Source organism: Tachyglossus aculeatus, chromosome 21 (assembly GCF_015852505.1).
Source record: "Tachyglossus aculeatus isolate mTacAcu1 chromosome 21, mTacAcu1.pri, whole genome shotgun sequence".
NCBI lineage: Eukaryota > Metazoa > Chordata > Mammalia > Monotremata > Tachyglossidae > Tachyglossus > Tachyglossus aculeatus.
The window spans coordinates 31,865,442-31,889,666 of record NC_052086.1 but is presented as its reverse complement, the minus strand read 5'-3'; the positions used below and the strand labels follow the sequence as shown (position 1 = coordinate 31,889,666).

Here is a 24,225-nt window from a genome sequence, read left to right as displayed (position 1 = left end):
CAAGGCCATACAGCAGGCAAGTGGCAAAATCTGGATTAGAACCCAGATCCTCTGACTCCAGGCCTGTGCTCTCTCCTCTAGTCTATGTTGCTTCTCTAGTCCATCCCATTCCTCCTCAATCGCTCAACTGCCTTCAACATGATAGGCCACTCCTTTTTCCTGGAAACACTATCCAACCATGGCCTCACTGTCACTGTCCTCGCCTGGTTTTCCTCCCATCTCCATGGCTGCTCCTCAGTGTCTTTCAAGGATTCCTCCTCTGCCTCTCACCTTCTAACTGTGGGAGTGCCTCAACGTTCACTTCTGAGTCTTCTTCTATTCTCCACCTACCCCCACTGCCTTGGATAACTCATTCGCTCCCACAAATTCAACTACCATCACTATGCAGATGATTCTTACAGTGTCCTGCATGCAATAAGTGCTGAATAAATAGGATTGAATGAATGACTACCCCATCTACCTCTCCGGGCCCAACCTCTCTCTTCCCATGCAGTCTTGCAATTCCTTCTACCTCCGGACTACTTGGTTGTCCTACTGATGCCTCAAATTTAAATTGTCCAAAATGGAACTTCTCATTTTCCCATCCAAACCCTGTCCTCCTCCAGATAGTGTCATAAATATAGACAACCCCACTATCCTCCCTGTCTCACAAACTTGTAACCTTGGCATTATCCCCATTCATTCATTCAATCAGTAGTATGTATTGAGCACTTACTGTGTGCAGAGCACTATGCTAAGCGCTTGGAAAGTACAATTCAGCAGTAAAGAGAGACAATCCCTGCCCACACTGGATCTACAGTCCTCGATTCATCTCTCTCATTCAGTCCACAAATTCAGTTACCAGATCCTGTTGGTTTTACCGTCACAACTGCACTGAATATTGCATCAGCCTCCTTGCTGACCTCCTTGCCTCCTGTCTCGCCCTTCTCCAATCTGTACTTCACTCTTCTGCTTGGATTGATCTTCTGGAACAAAAACACAAACATTGTCCAAATCTCCCCACTCCTCAAGAACCTCCAGTAGTTGCTCATTATCTTCATATCAAATAGAAACTCCTTACCATTGGGTTTAATGCCCTCTATCTGCTCTCCCTTTCCTACCTCACCTCATTGATTTCCTACTACAAGCCAACCTGCTCACTTTGCTTATATAATGCCAACCTACTCACTGTACCTCAATCTCATTTTTTTTTCTCCCACCCTTTGTGATGTCCTCCCTCTGTCCTGGAATTCCTTCCTCCTTCACATCCAACTATCCACCCCTCTCCCCCCCTCCTTAAAAACCCTTCTAAAATAAAATCTCCTCTAAGAAGCCTTACCTAAGCCCTTAACCTTTCCATTTGCCTTCTTTTCTGTGTTATTTCCCCTATTTGCTCTCCATTCTCTGTTGCCTATGCACTTCGGTCTGTAACCCTTAAGCTCTTTAATTTTCACTCCTCCCCAACAACACTTTTGTACATATCCATCTGTAATGTATCTTAAAGTCTGTCTCCCACTCTAGAGAAGCAGCGCGGCTCAGTGGAAAGAGCACGGGCTTTGGAGTCAGGGGTCATGGGTTCAAATTCCAGCTCTGCCCATTGTCAGCTGTGTGATTTTCGGCAAGTCACTTCACTTCTCTGTGCCTCAATTATCTCATCTGTTAAATGGGGATTAAGACTGTGAGCCCCTCGTGGGACAACCTGATCTCCTTGTAACCTCTCCAGAGCTCAGGACAGGGCTTTGCACATAGAAAGCGCTTAATAAAAATGCCATCATGGTCATGGTCTGAAAACTTGTTGGAGTCAGGGATCATGTATATCTACTCTATTGTAGTGTACTCTTACACAGTAAATGCTCAGTACATGTCACTGGTTGATCAATTAATTCTGCTTGATACTGGGAGGGATGGGCAAGGATTGGAGGTACAGCATGATTTTTTTAAATGATATGGGTAGCAGAGTTAAGTATGGCCTGGAGTGGGGAGAGGCTGGAGACAGGGAGGTCAGTGATGAGAGGTTGATTCAATAGTCCAAGATGGCATATGAGAAATGAATGGACCAGCTTGGTGGCAGTTTGAATGGAAATAATTTAATGTCTGTGTCCCCCCCCAGACTGTAAACTTGTTGTAGTCAGAAAATGTATCTACCAACTCTTTTGTATTGTACTCTCCCAGGCACTTATTCAGTGCTCTTCGCATGCTAAATACCACTGATTGATTGATTGATTGAGTGTAAGGGTCAGATGAGAGGATAGAACCGACAGGATTTGGTGTCTAACTGAATAAAGGGTTTGACAAGAGAGACTAGTTAAGGATAATGCTAAGGCTGCAGACTTTGGAGACAGGGAGGATGGTGATGTTGTCACAGTAATGGGAAAGTCAACAACATCAGCTGCAGGGAAACAGATGTAAAAGGATGGAATTGGCGGGGTGCATTGTAGGGAGGGGGCTTGAGTGAGATGGTTTCAGAAGAGGAAATAGCATTAGTTTGGATCTGGTAATGAAAAATCAGGACTCTAATTAAGATGGAATTCAGCTTGTTGAAGATGATAGGTCTTTTAAGCCATCTTAAAATCCTTTCAAAGTCTCTGCACTTCATAAGCAACTCCAGCTAATTTAGCTATGAATGGCTCCTAAAATGTTGTTTTTCTAAATCTAAGAAAGAGGTCCTTCTATTCCTGAAAGGTAGGTCATATCTTTTTAATTTTGTAACAGCAACATCGTATTTCTCTCTACGTTATGAAAGGTTGATAATGACTTTCCTTTAATAAGATTGTTAGTGAGGCTTTAAGAATCTTTGAGTTTTAGCTTTGCTCTGCAAATGAGCCTCAAGTTTAAATAAGTATCATCATTCATACATCCATAAAAACTTCCCATTAAGGGTATCAAAGAACTCTTCATGCCCAAGTAAAAGATGAGCTCAAGGCTAATCATCAACAGATTAAAGATTTAAAAAAAAATCACACACAGAACAAAAACATTTCTCTCAACCACTCACTGGAGGCCAGATTTGTTGTTTTTACTTTCACAGCACTTTCCTCTTTTCTTTTCCTTTTTGTTTTTATTTCAATAGTATTTGTTAAGTGCTTACTATGTGCCAGGCACTATATTAAGGACTTGGGTAGATGCAAGCTAATCAGGTTAGACATAGTTCATGTCCCATATAGGGCTCACAATATTAATCCACACTTTGCAGAAGTAACTGTGGCACAGAGAAGTGAAGTGACTTGCCCAAGGTCACACAGCAGACAAGTGGCAGAGTCCGGATTAGAACCCAGATCCTTCTGATTCCCAGGCCCATGTTTTATCCACTAGGCTACACTGCATTTCCCAAGCCTAATCTCATTATCGGCATACCTGTTTCATGATGAAGTATTCTAAGAAAGAAAAGGTGGAGTTTGCATTTTACACTTCAATGATATATAAAATAAAAGCCTTTGTCCCAGTACAAATTTGGTACTTATTAAATGTACATACTTATATGCAAAACAGAGACCTTTCATTAGCCACTGCCAGGGTCTTAGAAATAACTACAAAATACATGGGCTAGTCAGTTTGCCTTTCTCCCAGACTCCTGACTTGCTCTTGTTGCCTCTATCTGTCTTTTTCCTTATCCTTTATGACAAAACATATCAAATCACTGGATCTTACCTCAGAATCAAACACCCTCAGTGGTAGTTTTCAAGTTTAATGAATGTTTTCAAACTCATATCCTGTGTTCCCAAAGACCATTCCCAACAAAACTCTCCAGTGATCTCTGAGAGAGGAGACCATCACTTGGAGATTGACTTCTTTAATCAGAATATTGTTTGGAGTTATCTAGCAAGGAATGGGCACTTTATTGCTTTGGTGGTTGCACTATCCAAAGATCTCTCTGCAGAGTGAGATTCTCTGAGACAACAGTTGGATCTACCCCATGGTTGATGCTAAGAAAGAAGTATCCCCTCGTGGCTTAGTGGGATGAGGGAGAGCAGGGGAAGATGGGGTCTGGTGTGCCATGTAGGACAGTTCTGTGTTGCACAGCATCACCTTTGACACAGTAACTATTTCTGTGGGACTTGAAATAATTCAGCCATGGCTTCTGGTCTGCCCACTATGAGGTGCGTGCCCAGCTAACTCTTAAATTTCATGCTGCTCTCCTAGGTGAAGGACGTTCTGTGTTGAGAGGATCCACATGTTTTGTTGTCTGTCTCCCCCTTCTAGACTGTGAGCCCATTTTTGGGTAGGGACCTTCTCCATATGTTGCCAACTTGTACTTCCCAAGCGCTTAGTACAGTGCTCTGGACACAGTAAGTGCTCAATAAATATGATTGAGTGAATGAATGAATTAATTAATCAGCTAACCTGGATCAGAGTGAGCACTGCTTCAGGATTTCCCCAGTCACCTGATTTTTCGCTGGCTTGCTTGCTGATTGTACAGAGATGATTGGAAAGGAAAGCCAAGGAATGATTAAAGCTGATCAAACCGATTCGATTCGAGTCAGGACTGACCCAGATTTCCCTTTCGCTGACCCAGTTTGTTACACAGTAAATGATTCCAGATAGCCAAGTTACTGCTTCTCTCAGAGCTTCTGTTTTCTTAGCTGTTTCAATGTTTTCCATTTCTAGGGAAAAGGGAAGCTGTTTTGAGGGGATGGAAGATTAACCAGACATAGGGAGAACTCCAGTCTAATAATAATAATTGTGATATTTCTTAGATGCTAACTTTATGCCAAGCAGTGTGCTAAGAGCCAGGGTAGATACAACAAAATCAAATAATAATAATAATAGTAATAATAATAATAATAATAACTGTGGTATTTGTTAAGCACTGACTACGTGCCAGGCACTGTACTAAGCACTGGGGGGATACAAGTAAATCGGGCTAGATGGAGACCCTGTCCCTCATGGAACTCACAGTCTTAATCTCCATTTTACAGATAAGGTAACTGAGGCACAGAGATATGACATATTCCCTGTTCCACGTGGTATTTACAGTCCTAGACGGTTAACAGGTGAGGAAACTGAAGCACAGAGAAGCTAAGTAACTTGCCCCAGGTCACACATCTCCTGACTTCCAGTCCTGTTCTTGAGAATCTGGGAAAAGTTGCCTACCCAGTTTTTGGACTTCAAAAAATGCTTTAAAGCCCTATAAGAGTCTGGTCCATGTACATAGTTTGAGCCAGCTGTTAAAATAAAATCATATCATTGCTTGTCTGAAGAAAAAATCAATCAGTTGTATTTACTGAGCAGTTACTGTATGCAGAGCACTTTTTAAGAGCTTGGGAGAGTACAATATAATAATATAATAGACACAGTCCCTCTCCACAACGAGCTTACAGTCTAGAGAGGGAGACAGTCATTCATCTCTGCACACAGTAAGCGCTCAATTAATACAATTGAATGAATAAATAAATAAATTATGGATTTGTACATAAGTGCTGTGGGGCTGGGAGGGGGGGTGAATAAAGGGAGCAAGTCAGGGCAATGCAGAAGGAAGTGGAAGAAAAGGAAATGAGGACATAGGGAAGATCTCTTGGAGGAGATGTGCCTTCAATAAGGCTTTGTATGTGGGGGGAGTAATTGTCTGTTGGATACGGAGAGGAAGGGGGTTCCAGGCCAGAGGCGGGACTCGGGCGAAAGGTTGGTGATGAGATCGAGATACAGTGAGCAAATTGGTGTTAGAGAAGCAGCGTGGCTCAGTGGAAAGAGCCCGAGCTTTGGAGTCAGAGGTCAGGGGTTCAAATCCTGGCTCTGCCAATTGTCACCTGTGTGACTTTGGGCAAGTAACTTAACTTCTCTGTGCCTCAGTTCCCTCATCTGTAAAATGGGGATTAAAACTGTGAGCCCCACGTGGGACAACCTGATCACCTTGTATCCCCCCAGTGCTCAGAACAGTGCTTTGCACATAGTAATCACTTAACAAATACCATCATTATTATTATTATTAGAGGAGTGAAGTGTGTGGGCTGGAGGAGAGCAATGATGTGAGGAAGGAAAGGGGCAAGGTTATTGAAGTCTGCAAATTTCCTGCTTCCCTAGCAACCAGCAAATTCAAGCTGTTTGTTATAAAGTGCCTACTGAAGGCCAAGGAACTGTACATGGCATCTGAGAGAGTAAACCAGTAACAGGACACACATTTCCTGCCCTTGAGGAGCTTGCCATTTACTTGGGGAGACAAGCAATTATTTACAGTTGGTGCAAGTGGGAGAAAGAACAAGGATAATGCAGGAGGCAGTGCAGTGTAGCAGTGGTATTTACTGAGCACCACTGAATGTAGTACAATGCACTGCACTGAACCCTGGGGAAGTACAGTATAAGCAAACACACCTTGCCTGTCCACAGGAGCTTACATTCAAATGAAAATAGAAACACATCAATTGAACAAGTAACGGAATGTATTGATATATTTTATTTCTTTTTAAAAAATAAAAGTACACATATGTACCTAAGTGCTGAGGAAAGGAATAAAATGCCCAAAGCTAAGGTTGGTTGTTGGGCTGAGTTGATTGCAGTTATAATGGCCAACATGACCTGATTATTTAGCCAGCTAATGAATCGGGTTTAATAACTAGCACTTTCCGTCATCCTTCAGCCCTCAATGCCGAGAAAATGTTAAATTGGATGCCAAAAGGCCAGGAAGAATTGCCCTGAAATTACTTCCCGGTCCCTTGTCACATCCTCAAGCTGGGTAACCTAGCATGGGTGAGATGTGGGGCAGTGTAGAGAACCCTTTTAACTGTGACTTGACCCTCCTTCATGACCTCAGACAGGCAGGTCAAAATGGCTGGTAATTGCCAGAGTCCCAGCCTGTTGTCAAATGGCTTTATGAAGTCTGTGATACAGCATAAAAGTATTGTGTTACATCCCACACTTTTCTCATATCTCTTTTATTGCACAGATTGTGTCTGCTATGCTGCATTTTGTTCTCAATCCACATTAGAATGCAACAGCTGTTTTAGCAATATTCTTCAGTAGCATGTCCTGATTACTCTGGCTATTGGCTTTTAATAGGTAGAATGACTCCTTGGCAGTTCCCCTAGTCAACTGACTCGCTTTTTCCTTGAATATAGTGTTCATATTGGCTTCAAATTCCAGGGGCACTACTTTGTGTCCCATATTTTGAAGGACTGTCCGTGGTGATGTCTAAGCATTTCATTCATTCAATCGTATTATTGAACACTCACTGTGTGCAGAGCACTTTACAAGTACTTGGGAGAGTACAGTACAACAATAGACACATTCCCTGCCCACAGTGAGCTTACAGCAAGGTCTCTCCCCATTCTTCCCATCTTCAAGGCCTTTCTGAAATCACATCTACTCCAGGTGGCCTTCCCTGATAAATCTCTCCTCTCCCCATCCATTCCCCGTCCCCACGGCTCCTTGGTCACTTCACAGCTTTGTTGGAGGTAGCAAATTAATTTGTTCATTAAATCGTATTTATTGAGCGCTTACTGTTTGCCGAGCACTATATTAAGCGCTAGGGAGGTTCAATAAAACAGTATTAGATACGTTCCCTGCCCACAACGACCAAATGAGAATGGATGCTAGCCTGAGCAACTGTTGGAAAGTAGACAGAAAGAGGGAACTCCCATTCAAAGAGTGCAGAACAAACATTTTTAAGACATAGATGTGCAGACTCCAATAACGTAATATAGCACAAGTAGCTTACAGTCTAGAGGGGGAAACAGAGATTAAAATAGATTATAGATATGTACATAGAGGCTGAGGGTGAGGTGAATATCAGGTAGTTAAAGGATTTGGCCAGAACATATTTTTAGAAAAATGGAAACTCTAGCATGGGGTGGTTTTATAATCAATATCTAGAAAAGTACTGATTTGAAGTCCTCTCACTAGTATGGTATCTAGTGAAGGTTCAAATCACTCTTGGTGATTTAACATACCACTTGTTTTTTTGTGCTTTCCAAGCACAGAGAACAGTGCCTTGCATCTAATAGGTCCCAACTACTATTACATACAGCCTAACTTTGGGTTTCGTTTCCACAAGTTTCCTTCTAAAATGAGGATCCCAGATTGCAAGAGCTTTCAATGGATTCCCCAACCTCTAGACTAATTCTCCTTTTTTTTATAAAACATAATTCTAAAAACGCAGGCTTTGTGGAGAAGGCAGTTTCACAAGGGATAAATATTTCTTATCTTAAGAGCACAGAGCAGAATGCGCATTGGTGGGAAGGTCTTTCAGAAATGCTATGTCTTCGCATTTCAGATTTATTTTTAAAGACACGATATTTATAGCCGATGTCGACATTAGCACCATCTCCTAAGGAAGTCTAAAATGTCAGAGTGTTGTTTCCCCAAGATAAGTAGGAAGTAACACTGAATGAATATGCTCTGCTGCAAATTTAATCCTCTGCATGGCATTATGATCAGAGAAGGATCTGTCATCCCTTGTCGGGTGTCTCTCCAGGTGGGGGAAAAGGGGTAAGACTAAAATGAGTCCTTTACTCTAAAACAGCAGATTATACATTAAATTGGAGGCACATTTGTGTGGTCTAGCCTATGAAATGTAGAGCTTGGAGAGGTGGTAGAAAGAACACAAAAAGCATCCTGAAAATAGCAGGAGGGGATCGTTAAGAGAGGGCAGAACAGCCCAGAAAGCCCACTGGAAATCCCAGTCCAGGATGACACATTTTTAGCTAAGCAGTACCCGCAAAACAGGAGAATTCCTGCTGGGGCCAAAAAACCACGTAACTAAAGTCTCTTGAACAGTGGTCAGGCTCAACAGGACTCTTGAAAATACCTGACTAAAATAGGAGGTGATATCACAGTGGCTACTGCTATGGCTACTCTGGCCACCATCTGCTGGACTATGGCTCTAAAATAAGAGTTTTGACACCATTCTGTCTTCAGTTTGGCCATAAATAATTGTGCCATTTAGTGACCCCAGGGGTAGATAGAGCTCAGCATTTCTCCCACTGCTGTTTCCTTGCTCATGCCTGGAATTTCCTCCTCCTTCACATCCGACACACTACAGCTTTCCCTATCTTCACGACCCTTCTGAAATCATACCTCCTCCTGGAAGCCCTCCCTGGTCGATTTCTAACCTCTCTAACTTATATCCCAAACCACCCTTATCACACATCATCACCATCATCATCATCAATCGTATTTATTGAGCGCTTACTGTGTGCAGAGCACTGTACTAAGCACTTGGGAAGTACAAATTGGCAACATATAGAGACAGTCCCTACCCAACAGTGGGCTCACAGTCTAAAAGGGGGAGACAAAACCAAACATACTACAAAATAAAATAGAATAGATATGTACAAGTAAAATAAATAAATAAATAAATAGAGTAATAAATATGTACAAACATATATACATATATACAGGTGCTGTGGGGAAGGGAAGGAGGTAAGGTGGGGGGGATGGAGAGGGGTCGGGGGGAGAGGAAGGAAGGGGCTCAGTCTGGGAAGGCCTCCTGGAGGAGGGGAGCTCTCAGTAGGGCCTTGAAGGGAGGAAGAGAGCTACATCCACATCACCTCAGCACCTGGGTACTTGTACTCCTGTGTAACCTTTTTATACTCATTTTTATACACTAATATTTCCTCCTATAATTTATACTTTACTTTAGGATCTGTCTTCCTGCTAAATTGTATAATCCTTGAGCACTTCGATATTTTTGTTCCTCATCCAATAAATTACCTGCATGATTCTGTTTAAAGGATATATTTGAACGTGGATTATCCACAGACTTTGTGTAAAGAGCACCTGTGGGTCCTGAATTTCCAAATCAATCAAGCAGTATGAAAACTTCCATGTCATATATCTAAAACCACATTTTAAGAAAGTCTACACCATGGGCTTTTGTGTCTTCCCTTCAGTACTCATGATTTGGGAACTGAAACAGAATACCAGAAGAAATAATCATCTTTGTTGTTCATTTAGATGTTGACAGAGAGTAGAGATATCCTGATTCTCTTCTAACCATTTTTTTATGGTATTTAAGTTCTCGCTATGTTCCAGGCACTATTCTGAGTCCATGTCCCACATGGGGCTTACAGGCTTACAGTCTGATTTTACAGATGAGAGAACTGAGGCACAGAGAAGTGAACTGGGTTGTCCAAAGTCACACAGCAGAGAAGTGGCGGAGACAGGACTAGAACCCGGGTCCTTCTGAGTTTCAGGTCTGTGCTCTATCCACTAGCCCATGCTGCTTCTCAACCTCAACCTTCTAGCTTGCCCCACCTCCAGAACCTCTATACCAGTGGACAAAGGCCATGGGCATTAAACTCATCCCTACATCCTCTTGTCCTGTATCCTCAGTCTGGTTGCACCCTGACTTCTCCCTGTTCACTCCCTGTAGACCTGCACGGATCAATTTTGTATTTTCTGGATCTGCCTCTCTATCGATAGTGGTGACTGAGTCCTGCGGATACAATCTTCCTAGGGCCATCTCCAAACCTGCCCCACAGTACAGACATCATCACCAATCAGTCAACCAATCGTATTTATTGAGCGCTTACTGTGCGCAGAGCACTGCACTGTGCTTAGGAGAGTACAGCACAATATAACAGACACATTCCCTTCCCACAGTGAGCTTACAGTATAGAGGGGGAGATAGATCTTAATATAAATCAATATAAATTACTGATATGCACATAAGTGCTGTGGGGCTGGGGCGAGGAGTGGCGAATAAAGGGAGCAAGTCAGAGCTTAATACAGTACCCTTGCAAAGTGGATGCTCAATAAATGGCACTGATTGATTGAGAAAAATTGCTCTCCTTCATCAGCAACTTTGGAAAGATTGAGAGGCCAGGAGGCAGATTTGAAAATAGAGATAAAAAGGTCCTGGGCAAACTAAAATTAATGTGGTGGGAAACCACGTTTCCCCTCTGCTCAAGAACCTCCAGTGGTTGCCCAGCCACCTCCACATCAAACAGAAACTCCTTACCATTGGCTTAGAGAAGCAGCATGGCTCAGTGGAAAGAGCCCGGGCTTTGGAGTCAGAGGGCATGGGTTCAAATTCCGGCTCTGCCACTTGTTAGCTGTGTGACTTTGGGCAAGTCACTTAACTTCTCTGTGCCTCAGTTCCCTCATCTGGAAAATGGGGATTAAGACTGTGAGCCCCACGTGGGACAACCTGATCACCTTGTACCCCACCCCCAGTGCTTAGAACAGTGCTTTGAACATAGTAAGCGCTTAATAAATGCTATTATTATTATTATTATTATTTAAAGCGCTCAATCACCTTGTCCCCACCTACCACACCTCACTTGCTCTCCTACTACAACCCAGCCACACAATTCATTCCTCTAATGCCAATCTATTCAGTGTACCTCGGATCTCATCTATGTCGCTGATGACCTCTTTCCCATGTCCGGCCTCTGGCCTTTCCCTTACTTCAAAGCCTTACTGAAGTCAAGTGTCCTCCCTTGACTAAGCCTTCTTTTCCTCTTCTCCCACTCCCTTCTGCATTGCCCTGACTTGCTCCCTTTATTGAGAAGCAGTGTGGCCCAGTGGAAAGAGCATGGGCTTTGGAGTCAGAGGTCATGGGTTCAAATCCTGACTCCCCTAATTGTCAGCTTTGTGACTTTGAGCAAGTCACTCAACTTCTCTGTGCCTCAGTTCCCTCATCTGTAAAATGGGGACTAAGACTGTGAGTCACCCTGTGGGACAACCTGATCACCTTGTAACCTCCCCAGCACTTAGAACAGTGCTTTGTACAGAGTAAGCGCTTAATAACTGCCATCATTATTATTATTATTCATTTTCACCCTCCCCAGCCCCACAGTACTTATGTACAAATCCATAATTTATTTATTTAAATTAATGTCTGCCTCCACTGCTAGACTGCAAGCTCATTGTGGACAGAGAATGTGTCTGTTATATTGTACTCTCCCAGGAGCTTAGAACAGTGCTCTGCACACAGTAAGTGCTCAATAACTATGACTGGTTGATTGAATAAGTCTTTTCATGAGGTGCAGTGCATTGCTGACCATTTTTCTGAGAAGTTGGGGATCTAGTCGATGGTGAGCAAAATGCCTGCTCTCTGTCACTCTCTTTCTCTCTCATGCACAGAGGGCAGCACAGTTACACTCCTCAGTCCTAAAACATACAAGGTCATCTGAGGACCCCATTTTAAACCTGCTTTTGTCCAAGTGCCAGGAAGAAGACAGACATCGTTCTTCCACCAAATGTAGGCCTTTTCAACACTTAACAAGGTTTTAAATTACTGCCTGTCAGTGTTGTCAAGAGCAACATTTCAGCAGTTGCTTATTATTGGCCCAAGGAGTGGTCTAATCAGTGAGCTTCTCTTTAAACTGTGCTCTCCAGCTTCATTGCTATTGTTTTCCACTCTGACAGTCTCCAAATCAAGGTGAAGTCCTGTTCTGTTTGATTTTTCTGACCTCTAGTTCTCTTTGCTTCAGTCTGCATGCCTGCCAGGGGCCCTGAAGTCTTTTGTAGAGGAGGAAGTGAGAATCCTAAAAGTCTGTTCCAAACAAGGTTCCTTCAATGAAATAAAAGATTAGATGGCCTAACTTGGATAATTTTACAGTGCTGATGGTTTTGACTCAGAGGTAATGTGGATGACAAGATTATTTTCTATGCACAAATGGAATGCATCATTAGTGGAGTGCTGGGTTGACAACATGAGAAAGCTGTCTTTCTGCCAGCAAGCCTATTGCTGTGCTCTTTGATCCAAAATGGAGCATATCTGAACCTTCCACACAAACCTCAATCACAGTGTTTCCAGCAGGCATAGGTTGTCTGTCTGTCTGGGTTTGTATTGCTCTTCCACATTCATTCATTCATTCAATTGTATTTATTGGGCGCTTACCATGTGCAGAGCACTGTACTAAGCTCTTGGGAAGTACAAGTGGGTAACATATGCCTCGCCACCTTTGCAATATCCCATTATTTTCTTTCCCCAAAAGCCAAACTGTGAGAGCCCAAGAGCTAATGGAGCACGGATCCCCAAGTGTCATTTGCTATGGGGGAATGGGGACATGCCACTTGGCCAAAGTTGGCTAACAAAAATTTGAATTAATGTTGTATTTCTAAAACATGATTGCTTCTTTTCAACAAGCTCTCATTATTTGAAATAAGGATTGCTGCATCATAAGAAATAACAAGGGAAAATGACTTCGATATACAATTGAATTGCTTTTAAACACTTCATGCTTGATTTGTCCTTTGGTTGTTTTGTTTTTTCCATGTCTCTATTAGAGATATTTACAATGCTGGAGCAAGTAGAATTGCACTAATCTGCTAGATTAGAGGTAGTTCTCTCTCCCCTTCTCTATTATGTAAACTAGTTTGGACACATTTTCTCACTCATGAAGTGAATGAGATGATAACACAGCTGAACAAAGGATGAGGAATCTGGGGTAGAAAAAATGTTCATGGTCAATGAAATGAATTAACTGAGAAGAAGAAAAAAAACCAAATGCTAATCCAATGAAGTTGATAAATGAGCCAATTCCATAGGTGGCTTTTTCTCTGAACCGCAGTCATTTCCTAGCTATCTCTTCCCTGCTTTATCAACTGTTTCATTTCCCTCGAAATTTTAAATTAATTTCTACAGTGGATTCTTCTTAGTATGCTGAGTATCTCCTGAGCAGGTGGACTGGTTGTGCTCACCATACATATTTTGGAAAATTCATCGCTACTTACTTATTGGAGGGAATTAAATGCTCAGTACTTTTCTGAGCCCCTGTTCCAGTTAGGCTAACTTTTTCTTGGTGATTCTTGTTTCTCTGGACTGTCTCTCCCACACTTTTTGCCTGCTGGCCTCCCTTTTCTGGAAGGAAAGATACACCAACTCATATTCCATCCATTCACCCATCAAAGAAGAGTTCAAATCTACCTCCCATGGGAAACTCTCCCATCTTGGCACAAGAAGTCTTGGATTTCCCTCAGCACTACATTGGCCCATGTGCCCTTTGCCTTCTGGGTCTGTGTATATGCCCTGCACATTCATTCATTCATACATTCATTCATTCATTTAATCATATTCATTTAGTACTAACTGTGTGCAGAGCACTGTACAAAGTGCTTGAGAGAGTACAATACAACAATACACAGTCACATTCCCTGTCCACAATGGGATTACAGTCTAGAGTGGGTGAGAAAGACATTAAAACAAATAAATAAAGTTACAGAGATGTACGTAAGTGCTGTGGTGCTGGGAGGGGGAAGAGTAAAGGTAGCAAATCGCAGCTTCAACTATTGTCTCTACACAGATGACACCCAAATCTATATCTCCTCCTGTCCTCTCTCCCTCCCTCCAGACTAGCATCTCTTCCTACCTTCAGGACATCACCTGGATGTCCTCCCACTACCTAAAACTCAACATGTCCAATACTGAGCTCCATATCTTCCTTTCCAAGCCCTGTCCTCTCGCTGACTTTCCCATCACTATGGACAGCACTATCATCGTTCCCGCCTCACAAGCCCACAACCTTGATGTCATCTTTGACTCCTCTCTTTCACCACACATATCCAATCTGTCACCAAATCCTGCCAGTCTCACCTTCACAACATTGCCAAAATCTGCCATTTCCTCTCCATCCAAACCACTACCATGTTAGTATAGTCACTCATCCTATCCCTACTGGATTACTGCATCAGCCTCCTTTCTGATCTCCCAACCTCCTGTCTCTCCCCGCTCCAGTCTATACTTCACTATGCTGCCCAGATTATCTTTCTACAAAAACGTACTGGACATGTGACCCCCCCCTCCTCAAAAATCTCCAGTGGTTGCCCATCATCCTCCATATCAAACGAAACCTCCTTACTATTGGCTTCAAAGCTCTCCATCACCTTGCCCCCTCCTACCTCACCTCCCTTCTCTCCTTCTACAGCCCAGCCCACACGCTCTGCTCCTCTGCTGCTAACCTCCTCGCTGTGCCTCATTCTTGCTTGTCCTGCCATTGACCCCAGGCCCACGTCCTACCTCTGGCCTGGAATACCCTCCCTCCTCAAATACGCCAAACAATCACACTTCCCCCTTTCAAAGCCCTACTGAAGGCTCACCTCCTCCAGGAGACCTTCCCAGACTAAGCCCCCTTTTCCTCAGCTCCCCCTCCCCTTCCATCACCCCTTTGCTCTATCCCCCCACCCCACAGCACTTGTATATATATGTACATATCTATAATTCTATTTATTTATATTAATGCCCATTTACTTGTTTTGATGTGTATGTATATCTCTAATTCTTTTTATTGATATTGATGCTATTGATGCCTGTTTACTTGTTTTGATGTCTGTCTCCTCCCTTCTCGATTGTGAACCCGTTGTGGGTGAGGATTATCTCTCTTTGTTGCTGAATTGTACTTTCCAAGTGCTTAGTACTGTACACAGTAAGTGCTCAATAAATAAGAATGAATGAATGAATGAAATTGTACCACTACCAGCCCTTAGAACAGTGTTTGACACATAATAAATGCTTAACAAATTGCCATTAAAAACAGTTCAAAATTCACTATAATTGATATTTGATAGCAGAACCTGAACTTTTAACTAACTTGACATATCTTTAATTTCCAATAGAAAACCAGAAAGAACAGGAAGGAAACATTTTAGAGAAGGAGCGTGGCTCAGTGGTAAGAGCACGAGCTTTAGAGTCAGAGGCCATGGGTTCAAATCCTGGCTCCGCCACTTGTCAGCTGTGTGACTTTGGGCAAGTCATTTAACCTCTCTGTGCCTCAGTTACCTCATCTGGAAAATGGGGATTGACTGTGAGCCCCACGTGGGACAGCCTGATCACCTTGTACCCCCCCAGCACTTAGAACAGTGCTTTGCACATAGTAAGCATTTAGCAAATGCCATCATTAAAAAAAAAAAAACAGGAAAATGAATGGATACAGTAAAGGAGACCAAAAAGTGCTATTTTACCTGAGTACATCAACATGAAGACTGAAGTGGGAAAAGAGAGCAAGGCATATTTTCATGAAAATGTCAATAAAAGTTTCCCTTCTGTGATTAGGAATGGCATGGGGAATACGGGAACAAGAGCTCATTGTGGGCAGGAATGGGGTTTTTTTTGTTGTTATATTGTACTTTCCCAAGCACCTAGTACAGTGCTTTGCACACAAGAAATATGATTGAATGAATGAACTATTCTTTCACACTGCCCTGCAGAAAAATTGTAATAATAATAATTATGGTATTTGTTTAGCAATTACAATGTGCCAAGCCCTGTTCTTAACACTGGGGTAGGTACAAGTTAATTCATTCAGTCGTATTTATTGAGCACTCACTGTGTGCAGAGCACTGTATTAAGTGTTTGGGAAAGTACAATAGAACAAACAATAGGGTGGACACAGTTCCTGTCCCACATGGGGCTCGCACTCATCCCCATTTTACAAATGAGGTAACTGGGAACCAGAGAAGTAAAGTGACTTGCCCAAGGTCATACAGCACACATGTGGCAGAGCCAAGATTAGAATCCAGGTCCTTCTGATCCCCAGACCCATGCTCGATCTACAGTTAGCTTAATGGAAAGAGCCCAGGCTTGGGAGTCAGAGGTCATGGGTTCTAATCCCGGCTCCACCACTTGTCAGCTGCGTGACCTTGGGCAAATCACTTAACTTCTCTGGGCCTCAGTTACCTCATTTGTCAAATGGGGATTAAGACTATGAGCCCCATGTGGGACAACGTGATTACCTTAGCACAGTGCTTGGCACATAGTAAGCGCTTAACAAATACCAACATTATTATTATTATTACTAAGCCACGCTACTTCTCGTCCTTGAGGATAGATTTCTGGGGCGATGCCCATCCATTTGCAGAGCCCTTGAAGCCAGATTCAGTTTCTTTCCTTGGCTCAAACCCCGGAAGAATTCTGCACCATTCTCCTGCCCCAGAGTTGTCCTCCCGAATACTAAAAGACCGTTTCTCTTTCCTCCAACAGCATATGCGAGAGGCCGCTGATCGGCGGCAACAGCTGGAATTGGAGCATGAACAAGCCTTGGCAATTCTCAACGCAAAGCAGCAGGAAATTGATCTCCTGCAGAAGGTGAGCTGGGAAAAGCGGAGGGAGAGGAAAGCATTTATGGGAGGGGGTGCTGTGGGAAATGCAGAAGCAGGGCCATTGGAAGCTTATACATTTATGAATTCCCTTGGATCCTTTCTGAAGGGCAGACGGAGGAATGAATCAATCAATTGCATTTATTGAGCGCTTACTCTATGCAAAACACTGTTCTAAGCCTCTCTTCTTTCTGCATAGAGATTATCAGGTTTCATGGGGAGTGGCCACGGGAATGGGTTCCCTGCTACATTAGCTGTGGTGGAGCCTCCAAACTGTGTGACATTTCACAAGTCATTTCATTTCTCTGTGCCTCAGTTACCTGATCTGTAAAATGTTTTGGAAAAGGGATTTCCTGGCTGGGCTTCCTGGCCCTCCAACATTCCCAACAGTCACTCCACAAGTAAACTACCCTCGGCTCTTCTTTACCCCGGAGCGACCGTTCAGAGTGAAAAATAGTCCCAGATTTGGGGAGGAAAGTTTGTATGTGGGGACTGGGGAAAGGGTGTGCTCCAGAGAAGTTAGGAGGGGGGATAGGTTTGGGCAGGGACGCACCCTGGAACTTCTGTTTTCTGTAATCCACCGGAATCTTACTGTGGCCCCACACCCAGCCCATCACAAATCAAGGGCCTTTGGAAAATTGAGTCCTTAATGGTACTCTCTGAGCATTGAGGAAAGTGAAATGGCTCCTATCAAGAATCTCTCTGTGTGCACTGAGATCATCATCATCATCAATCGTATTTATTGAGCGCTTACTATGTGCAGAGCACTGTACTAAGCGCTTGGGAAGTACAAATTGGCAACATATAGAGACAGTCCCTACCCAACAGTGGGCTCACAGTCTAAAAGGGGGAGACAGAGAACAAAACCAAACATACTAACAAAATAAAATAAAAACACAGACTAGACTGTTGCTCAAACAATAATTTACCCATCTGATGCCTCCCACCCCCCCCCCCGCCCACCCCTGACAAAAAAGTCATTTCCACCTAGAGGATTACATTTTCTCAGGCTTTAAAGATCAGTATTTCATCTTTTTCTTCTCCTAGAATTCTGGGCATATATTTGGAGAGGCAGAAGTATCAAATCTGAATCCTAGATGTAGAAAAGCAGCTTGGTTTAGTGAAAAGAGCAAAGACTTGGGAGTCAGAAGGACCTGGGTTCTAATCCCACCTCTGCCGTGTATCTGCTGTGTGATCTTTCACAAGTCATTTCATTTCTCTGTGCCTCATCTGTAAAATTGGGATGAAGACTGTTAGCCCCATGTGGGACAGGGACTCTGTCTAACCCGACTTGCTTGTATCTACCCCAGTGCTTAGGACAGTGCCTGGCACATAGTAAGGGCTTAACATGCCTAGTGGTTAGAGCATGGGCCTGGCATCAGAAGGAACTCCGTTGTTATCCCAGCTCCTTTACCCGTCTGCTGTGAGACCTTGGGCAAGTGATTTTGCTTCTCTGTGCCTCAGTTACCTCATCTGTAAAATGGGGATGAAGACTGTTAGCCCCATGTGGGACAGGGACTGTTCCCAACCTAATTAGCTTTTATCTACCTAGCTTTTATAACAGTGCTTGACCCATAGTAAGCGCTTAACAAATACCATCATCATCCTCTTTATTATTGTTGTTATTATTATCATTATGATTATTATGTAATGTGGCCTTGTGGAAAAAACACAGGTCTGGAAGACAGAGGACCTGGGTTCCACTACCAGCTCTGTCACTTGCCTGCAGTTTAAACTTGTGATGGCCACTTAATTTCAATGTAAAATGGGAATTAAAACCTGCTCCCCTCCTGTTTAGTCTGTGAGCCCCATATAGGTCAGAAACTGTCCAATCTGATTATTTTGAATCTAACCCAGCACTTAATATGCTGGTTGACACAGAGTAACAGCCCCAATTATTATTATTGATCGGTTTAGTGGATTAAAGCTAAAAAGCCATCGAAGATTCATCAGAGACTCATGTTAGGCAACCGTGGGGAGACTGACCAGATCCTATTCTTCTCTCCGCTTCTCTTCCCTTTCCCTGGCTGATGGATATGGCCAATGGTTTGTTGCTGAGTTTATCAAATGGCTTTTCCTTACGGACTCTGAGCCCCATGCAAATCCTCAGTACTGTGCTCTGCACATAGTAAGAGCTCAAAAAAATCCTATTATTGATTGATAGGGATTGTATCTGATCTGATTGTATTCTATCTACTGCAGCACTTAGCGCAGTTGCTTGGCACCTAGGAAGTGTTCACCAAATTCCCCACAACACCTGTATATATGTATATATGTTTGTACAAATTTGTTACTCTATTTATTTATTTATTTATTTTACTTGTACATATCTATTCTATTTATTTTATTTTGTTAGTATGTTTGGTTTTGTTCTCTGTCTCCCCCTTTTAGACTGTGAGCCCACTGTTGGGTAGGAACTGTCTCTATATGTAGCCAACTTGTACTACCCAAGCGCTTAGTACAGTGCTCTGCACACAGTAAGTGCTCAATAAATATGATTGATGATGATGATGTGAAATACTTCAATTTTATTTATTATTATCATTTTTATTTAGACAAAGGAAATGAAAGCAACTGTAGTTGAAGTTTCTAATTGGTCTGTAGTTTAGAACTCATATGGGAAAGCTGAGGCCCTTGAATTCAGAGGTCCGAGGTTCAAGCCCCGGCCCTGTCACCTGTCTACTGTGTGGCCTTGGGCAAGCCACCTGACCTCCCCATGCCTCAGTTTCACCATCTGTAAAATGGGGATAATAATAGCTGAACTCTACCTCACAGGGGTGTTGTGAGGAGCAAATAAAAAAAAAAATACAATGTAAAAGCACTAAATAGAATCTCAATTTTCATTCATTCATTCAATCATATTTATTCCAAGCACTGTACTAAGTGCTTGGAAAGTACAATTCAGTAATAAAGCTTTGAGAAACATCATAACCTGGTGATTAGAGCATGAGTCTGAGAGTCAGAAGGACCAAGGTTCTAAACTCAGCTTTGCCACTTTGCTGCGTGACCTTAGGCAAGTCACTTAACTTCTCTGTGCCTCAGTTTCCTCATCCATAAAATGGGAATTAAGACTGTGAGTCCCAGCACGTAGTAGAGTGCCTGGCACGTAATAAGTGCTCAACAAATTCCATTTAAAAATGAGAGATTTGATCTGTCCTCATTATACTAATGTGAACCTTCAGGACCAAAATAATAATGAAACCAAACAAATCATATTTACATGGTTTTCCACTGTATTTAGAGATGATGATATTGAGCATGAAATTTGCCTGTGGGGCCCAGAACTAGCTGGAGAAACCCGTGTGGGCTTCAACAATCACAACCGCACCGTGGACAAACAAAGACAGTCACCGGTTATGCTGTCATGTTTGATATTTTAAGTGCCTATTTTTGCCTCTGGGTATATCCACCTGCTGGATGTTTTTTTGCTTGAGTGTTGAAGTAGCAAGTAATTACTCTTTCTTCTATATTGCTGCCTCTGCTGAACAGACTGGGCTTATCCAGATCTTCGATCTCAAGAAAGAAGAATCTAATATTGTGTTCCTAAACCTTGATGTCGATAGGACTCAGATAAGCTGATTTCTCCACCAGAGTTCATTAAGAGCCCTGGCTGCCTCCTGCTGAGATAACCGCTGATGTGGTATCCCTAATCATTTATGAAGAGCTCATATTAGGGGCAGATTTTATTAAACCAGTGATAATGGTTAATGCCAAGGCTTTTATTACCTGTCATAATGTGTTTCCTTAACACCTCAAGAAACAGAGTTTTATCAGATACTTCACAGAGAAGTTATTACAATAGCATGGGGAGAAATATTACTACACTTATCAACATAGCGATGGGCCGAAGAGACTTTATTATGGTTCAGTGGATTAACATGCCTTTACAATACCTACATTCATTCTTTATCAGTGTCCTGAGGCTGTGTCTATGGTAGACAGTCAGTTTAAGGTTCACAAACTTATTGAAAGCGTGCCGCTACCCAGGATATCTTATCTTCAGAAATAGTTGCAATTACTTTGAGGCAAAATTTAAAAATCGTAGTCAACATTCAGTTATTCAGAGATCCAGTAACCAGATTGCAGCTTGTCCTTTCCTCCTCTTTCCTAGTTTCCCATCTCTTGTTTTGGTTGTTTATTTTTGTTTTCCCAAGAGTGAGCAGGGGAAGGGGAAGGAAGTGAAATACAAATCAGTCCATTTTTACAACTTCTTTAGTACCTCTGGTCAAAGTTTTGACGGGGAGGAAGTTCAGCTGAGAACCTCAAATTTGAGGTGGATGCTATGATTCCATGCTTTCTCTGCAGGATATCTCTGGGGAGAAATGTGAGCTAATTGTACTATATTACAGGGCTGCCGTGTTTTCATGATTCCATCGACCTGGAAAGGGAGCTTTATTCCTCCTCAATAAATGCTATGGGATTTTTGGCTGGAAGATCTGCGCGAACATGATTGTAATTAGCAAAGACAATTAAAGGGAGGTAAATAGGTCAATGGGAATTAATGAATGGTCTCACATTCTTCAAACAGAGAGAGGCCAATATTGTACACAGGAAACATCTGAAAGGAGGCACTGCTGCATTGATGTGCATGGTACAGGGATTTGAAGACCACATTTGAGGGCTGCAAGCTGGCTATATCCTCTTAGTTGGAAAAAGCAAAGAGCATTTGTTCTTGAAAATTAATCCACCCTCCCTGTTCACAAACTCTCTGGCCCTTTGACAGAGTCACTTGTGAAGGCTCAAGCTGACTTGGTTTATATGAGTCAATGCTTGAAAGGATCCTGAAGTGCACTCTTCCCTCAGCCCATGTCTCAGGTCCCAGTGACAAAGACTGGAGCATTGCAGTGATCCTTTCTAGACTGTGAGCCCATTGTTGGGTAGGGACTGCTTTTATATTTTGATGATTTGTACTTCCCAAGCGCTTAGTACAGTGCTCTGCACACAGTAAGCGCTCAGTAAATACGATTGAATGAATGAATTCCATCCTCTGCTCCACTGGATCAAAACAGCTGCCCCAAATCTTTTATACCATGCTAATCTGTTGGGTAAGAAATGTATCAACCTGTAGGTGTGAAGCCCTAAAAGGTGGGTTTTCAGGAGCACTTGGAAGATGAGGAGAGTCATGATTTGATGGATTTGACTGGGAACCCAGTGTGGCACAGGACCTGTGGCTGATTTGGTCATCTTGGTTTAGCACGGTGCATGGCACATAGTATAAGTCATTTACGAATGCCATCATTGTTATAATAATAATAATAATAATGGCATTTTTAAGTGCTTACCATCTGCAAAGCACTGTTCTAAGCACTGGGGAGGTTACAAGGTGATCAGGTTGTCCCACAGGGGGCTCACAGTCTTAATCCCCATTTTACAGATGAGGGAACTGAGGCACAGAGAAGTTAAGTGACTTGCCCACAGTCACACAGCTGACAAGTGGCGGAGCCGGGATTTGAACCCATGACCTCTGACTCCCAAGCCCGGGCTCTTTCCATTGAGCCACGCTGCTTCTGAGTGGAGAGGATGTCAACATTGAGTTGGAGATGAGAGAGTTGAGAGGGAGCAACAATAAAAAGGTTAGTTTGGGAAATTCAAAGAGGGCAGCTGTGATTATCAAGGGAGAAGAGAAGGGGAGGAGAGAGACGATGAAATGCCTTGAAATCAATTGTCTAGAGCTTTTGTTTGATGCAGAGGGAAATGGCTAGAGATTGAGGAAGGGAACAATGAATTATGTGCAGGATTTTTGGAAGGTGATCCAGGTATCATATAGGATGATAGAATGAAGAAAAAGGCTAGAGGCAGGGAGAGCAGTGAAGAAGCTGAAACAGTTATTCAGTTAGGAGATGATGAGAGCCGGAATCTAAGGAGATGGTCGTAAGTGTAGATGAGAAGGAAATAATCTGGGAAATATTGTGGAGGAAAATCCTGCAGAATTGAAAGACACTCAAATCTGTGACTGAACGAGGCACTTAGGGTCCAAAAGAGTGAGTTTTGCATTTCCCTTTTCTTTAATATACTGATATTACAACAGGAACACGTATGTGGTCATTGTATAAATTATCTTCTTAAGACAGATGGCAAGCACAGTATTATTATAGCCACTTTATACCTCAGTATAATACTGATGAGTTCCATGGTGTTATGAAATTTATTTTTTCTTCCATAGTCACAAAGCCCAGAACTAGAACCGGGGTTTTCTGATATCTGGTGGAGGACCCTCTTTGTTCAGTCATCGTTCTAAGAACTTTTGACCCCTTTAGTTGTTACTTCGACCCTGGGAAAAAATTCACTTTGTGTCAAGCACAGTTCTAAGTGCTGGATTAGGTACAAGTTAATCAGATCACACACAGTTCCTGTCCCACATAGGGCTCATGGGTCTATGAAATAGGGAAAACAGATTTTGAATCACTATTTTACAGGTAAGGAAAGTGAGGCCTGGAGAGGTTGAGTCTCTTTCTTAAGGTAACACAGCAGACAAATGGTGGAGTCAGATTTAGAACTCAGGTCCCAGGCCTATGCTCTTCTCACTAGGCCATGCTACATCCCAAACAATGATCAACCAGAATCTCCTGACCATTGTTTTAAAGGGGCTGAGTCAGATCTTTCTTTCTCCTTATCATCTTTCCTCCCACTTTTAATTCATTTATTCAATCGTATTTATTGAGCGCTTACTGTGTGCAGAGCACTGTATTAAGCGCTTGGGAAGTGCAAGTTGGCAACATATAGAGACGGTCCCCAGCCGGCCACTTTCGTTGCTGTCAAGCTAAACTACTCCCAGGACCTTATCTTTCCCACTACCAGCTCTTACTGTTGCCCTCCCTCGAGCCTTACGTTTCCTCCTCTTTCAGTCCAGTAGACCACAGATTTCCCCATCTTCAGAGCCCTTCTGAAATTACATTAATTCCCAGTAATTTCTGCTCTTCCCAGGTTGTATTTCCATCATTGCTAATTCAGGTCTTTTGTACCACCTGAGTATTTATTGATGCCCAATGTCCCAAAGTATTTAAGTGTGTACCTTATATATTATATTACTTAAACACTAACTCATCCAAATATCTTTCTTTCCTTCTTCCTCCTATCTGTAATTGATTTCAGCGTCTGGCCACCCTGCTAGATTGTAAGCTCCTTGAGGTTTGGGATCATGGCCTAGTAACTCTATTGAACTCTCCCAAGTGCCTAGTTCAGTGTGCTCCAGACCACAGCTGCTCAGTAATTGCTATTGTTTGATTGACTGATTGACAGTAGCTCAGAAGCTTTATTGGCTCTGGAGTTAGAATA

General features: G+C 42.7%; 1 protein-coding gene across 13 annotated transcripts in view; it reads left to right on the top strand.

Annotated features, from left to right (window-relative positions):
- Positions 1-24,225, top strand: part of RIMBP2 (RIMS binding protein 2) — a 440,277-nt gene that overhangs the window by 291,855 nt on the left and 124,197 nt on the right. For all 13 annotated transcript variants that reach the window (XM_038762562.1, XM_038762556.1, XM_038762559.1 and 10 more), the window contains one exon: positions 16,835-16,939. In XM_038762562.1, coding sequence (XP_038618490.1) covers positions 16,835-16,939 — 105 coding nt within the window. The remainder of the gene's footprint in view (positions 1-16,834; positions 16,940-24,225) is intronic.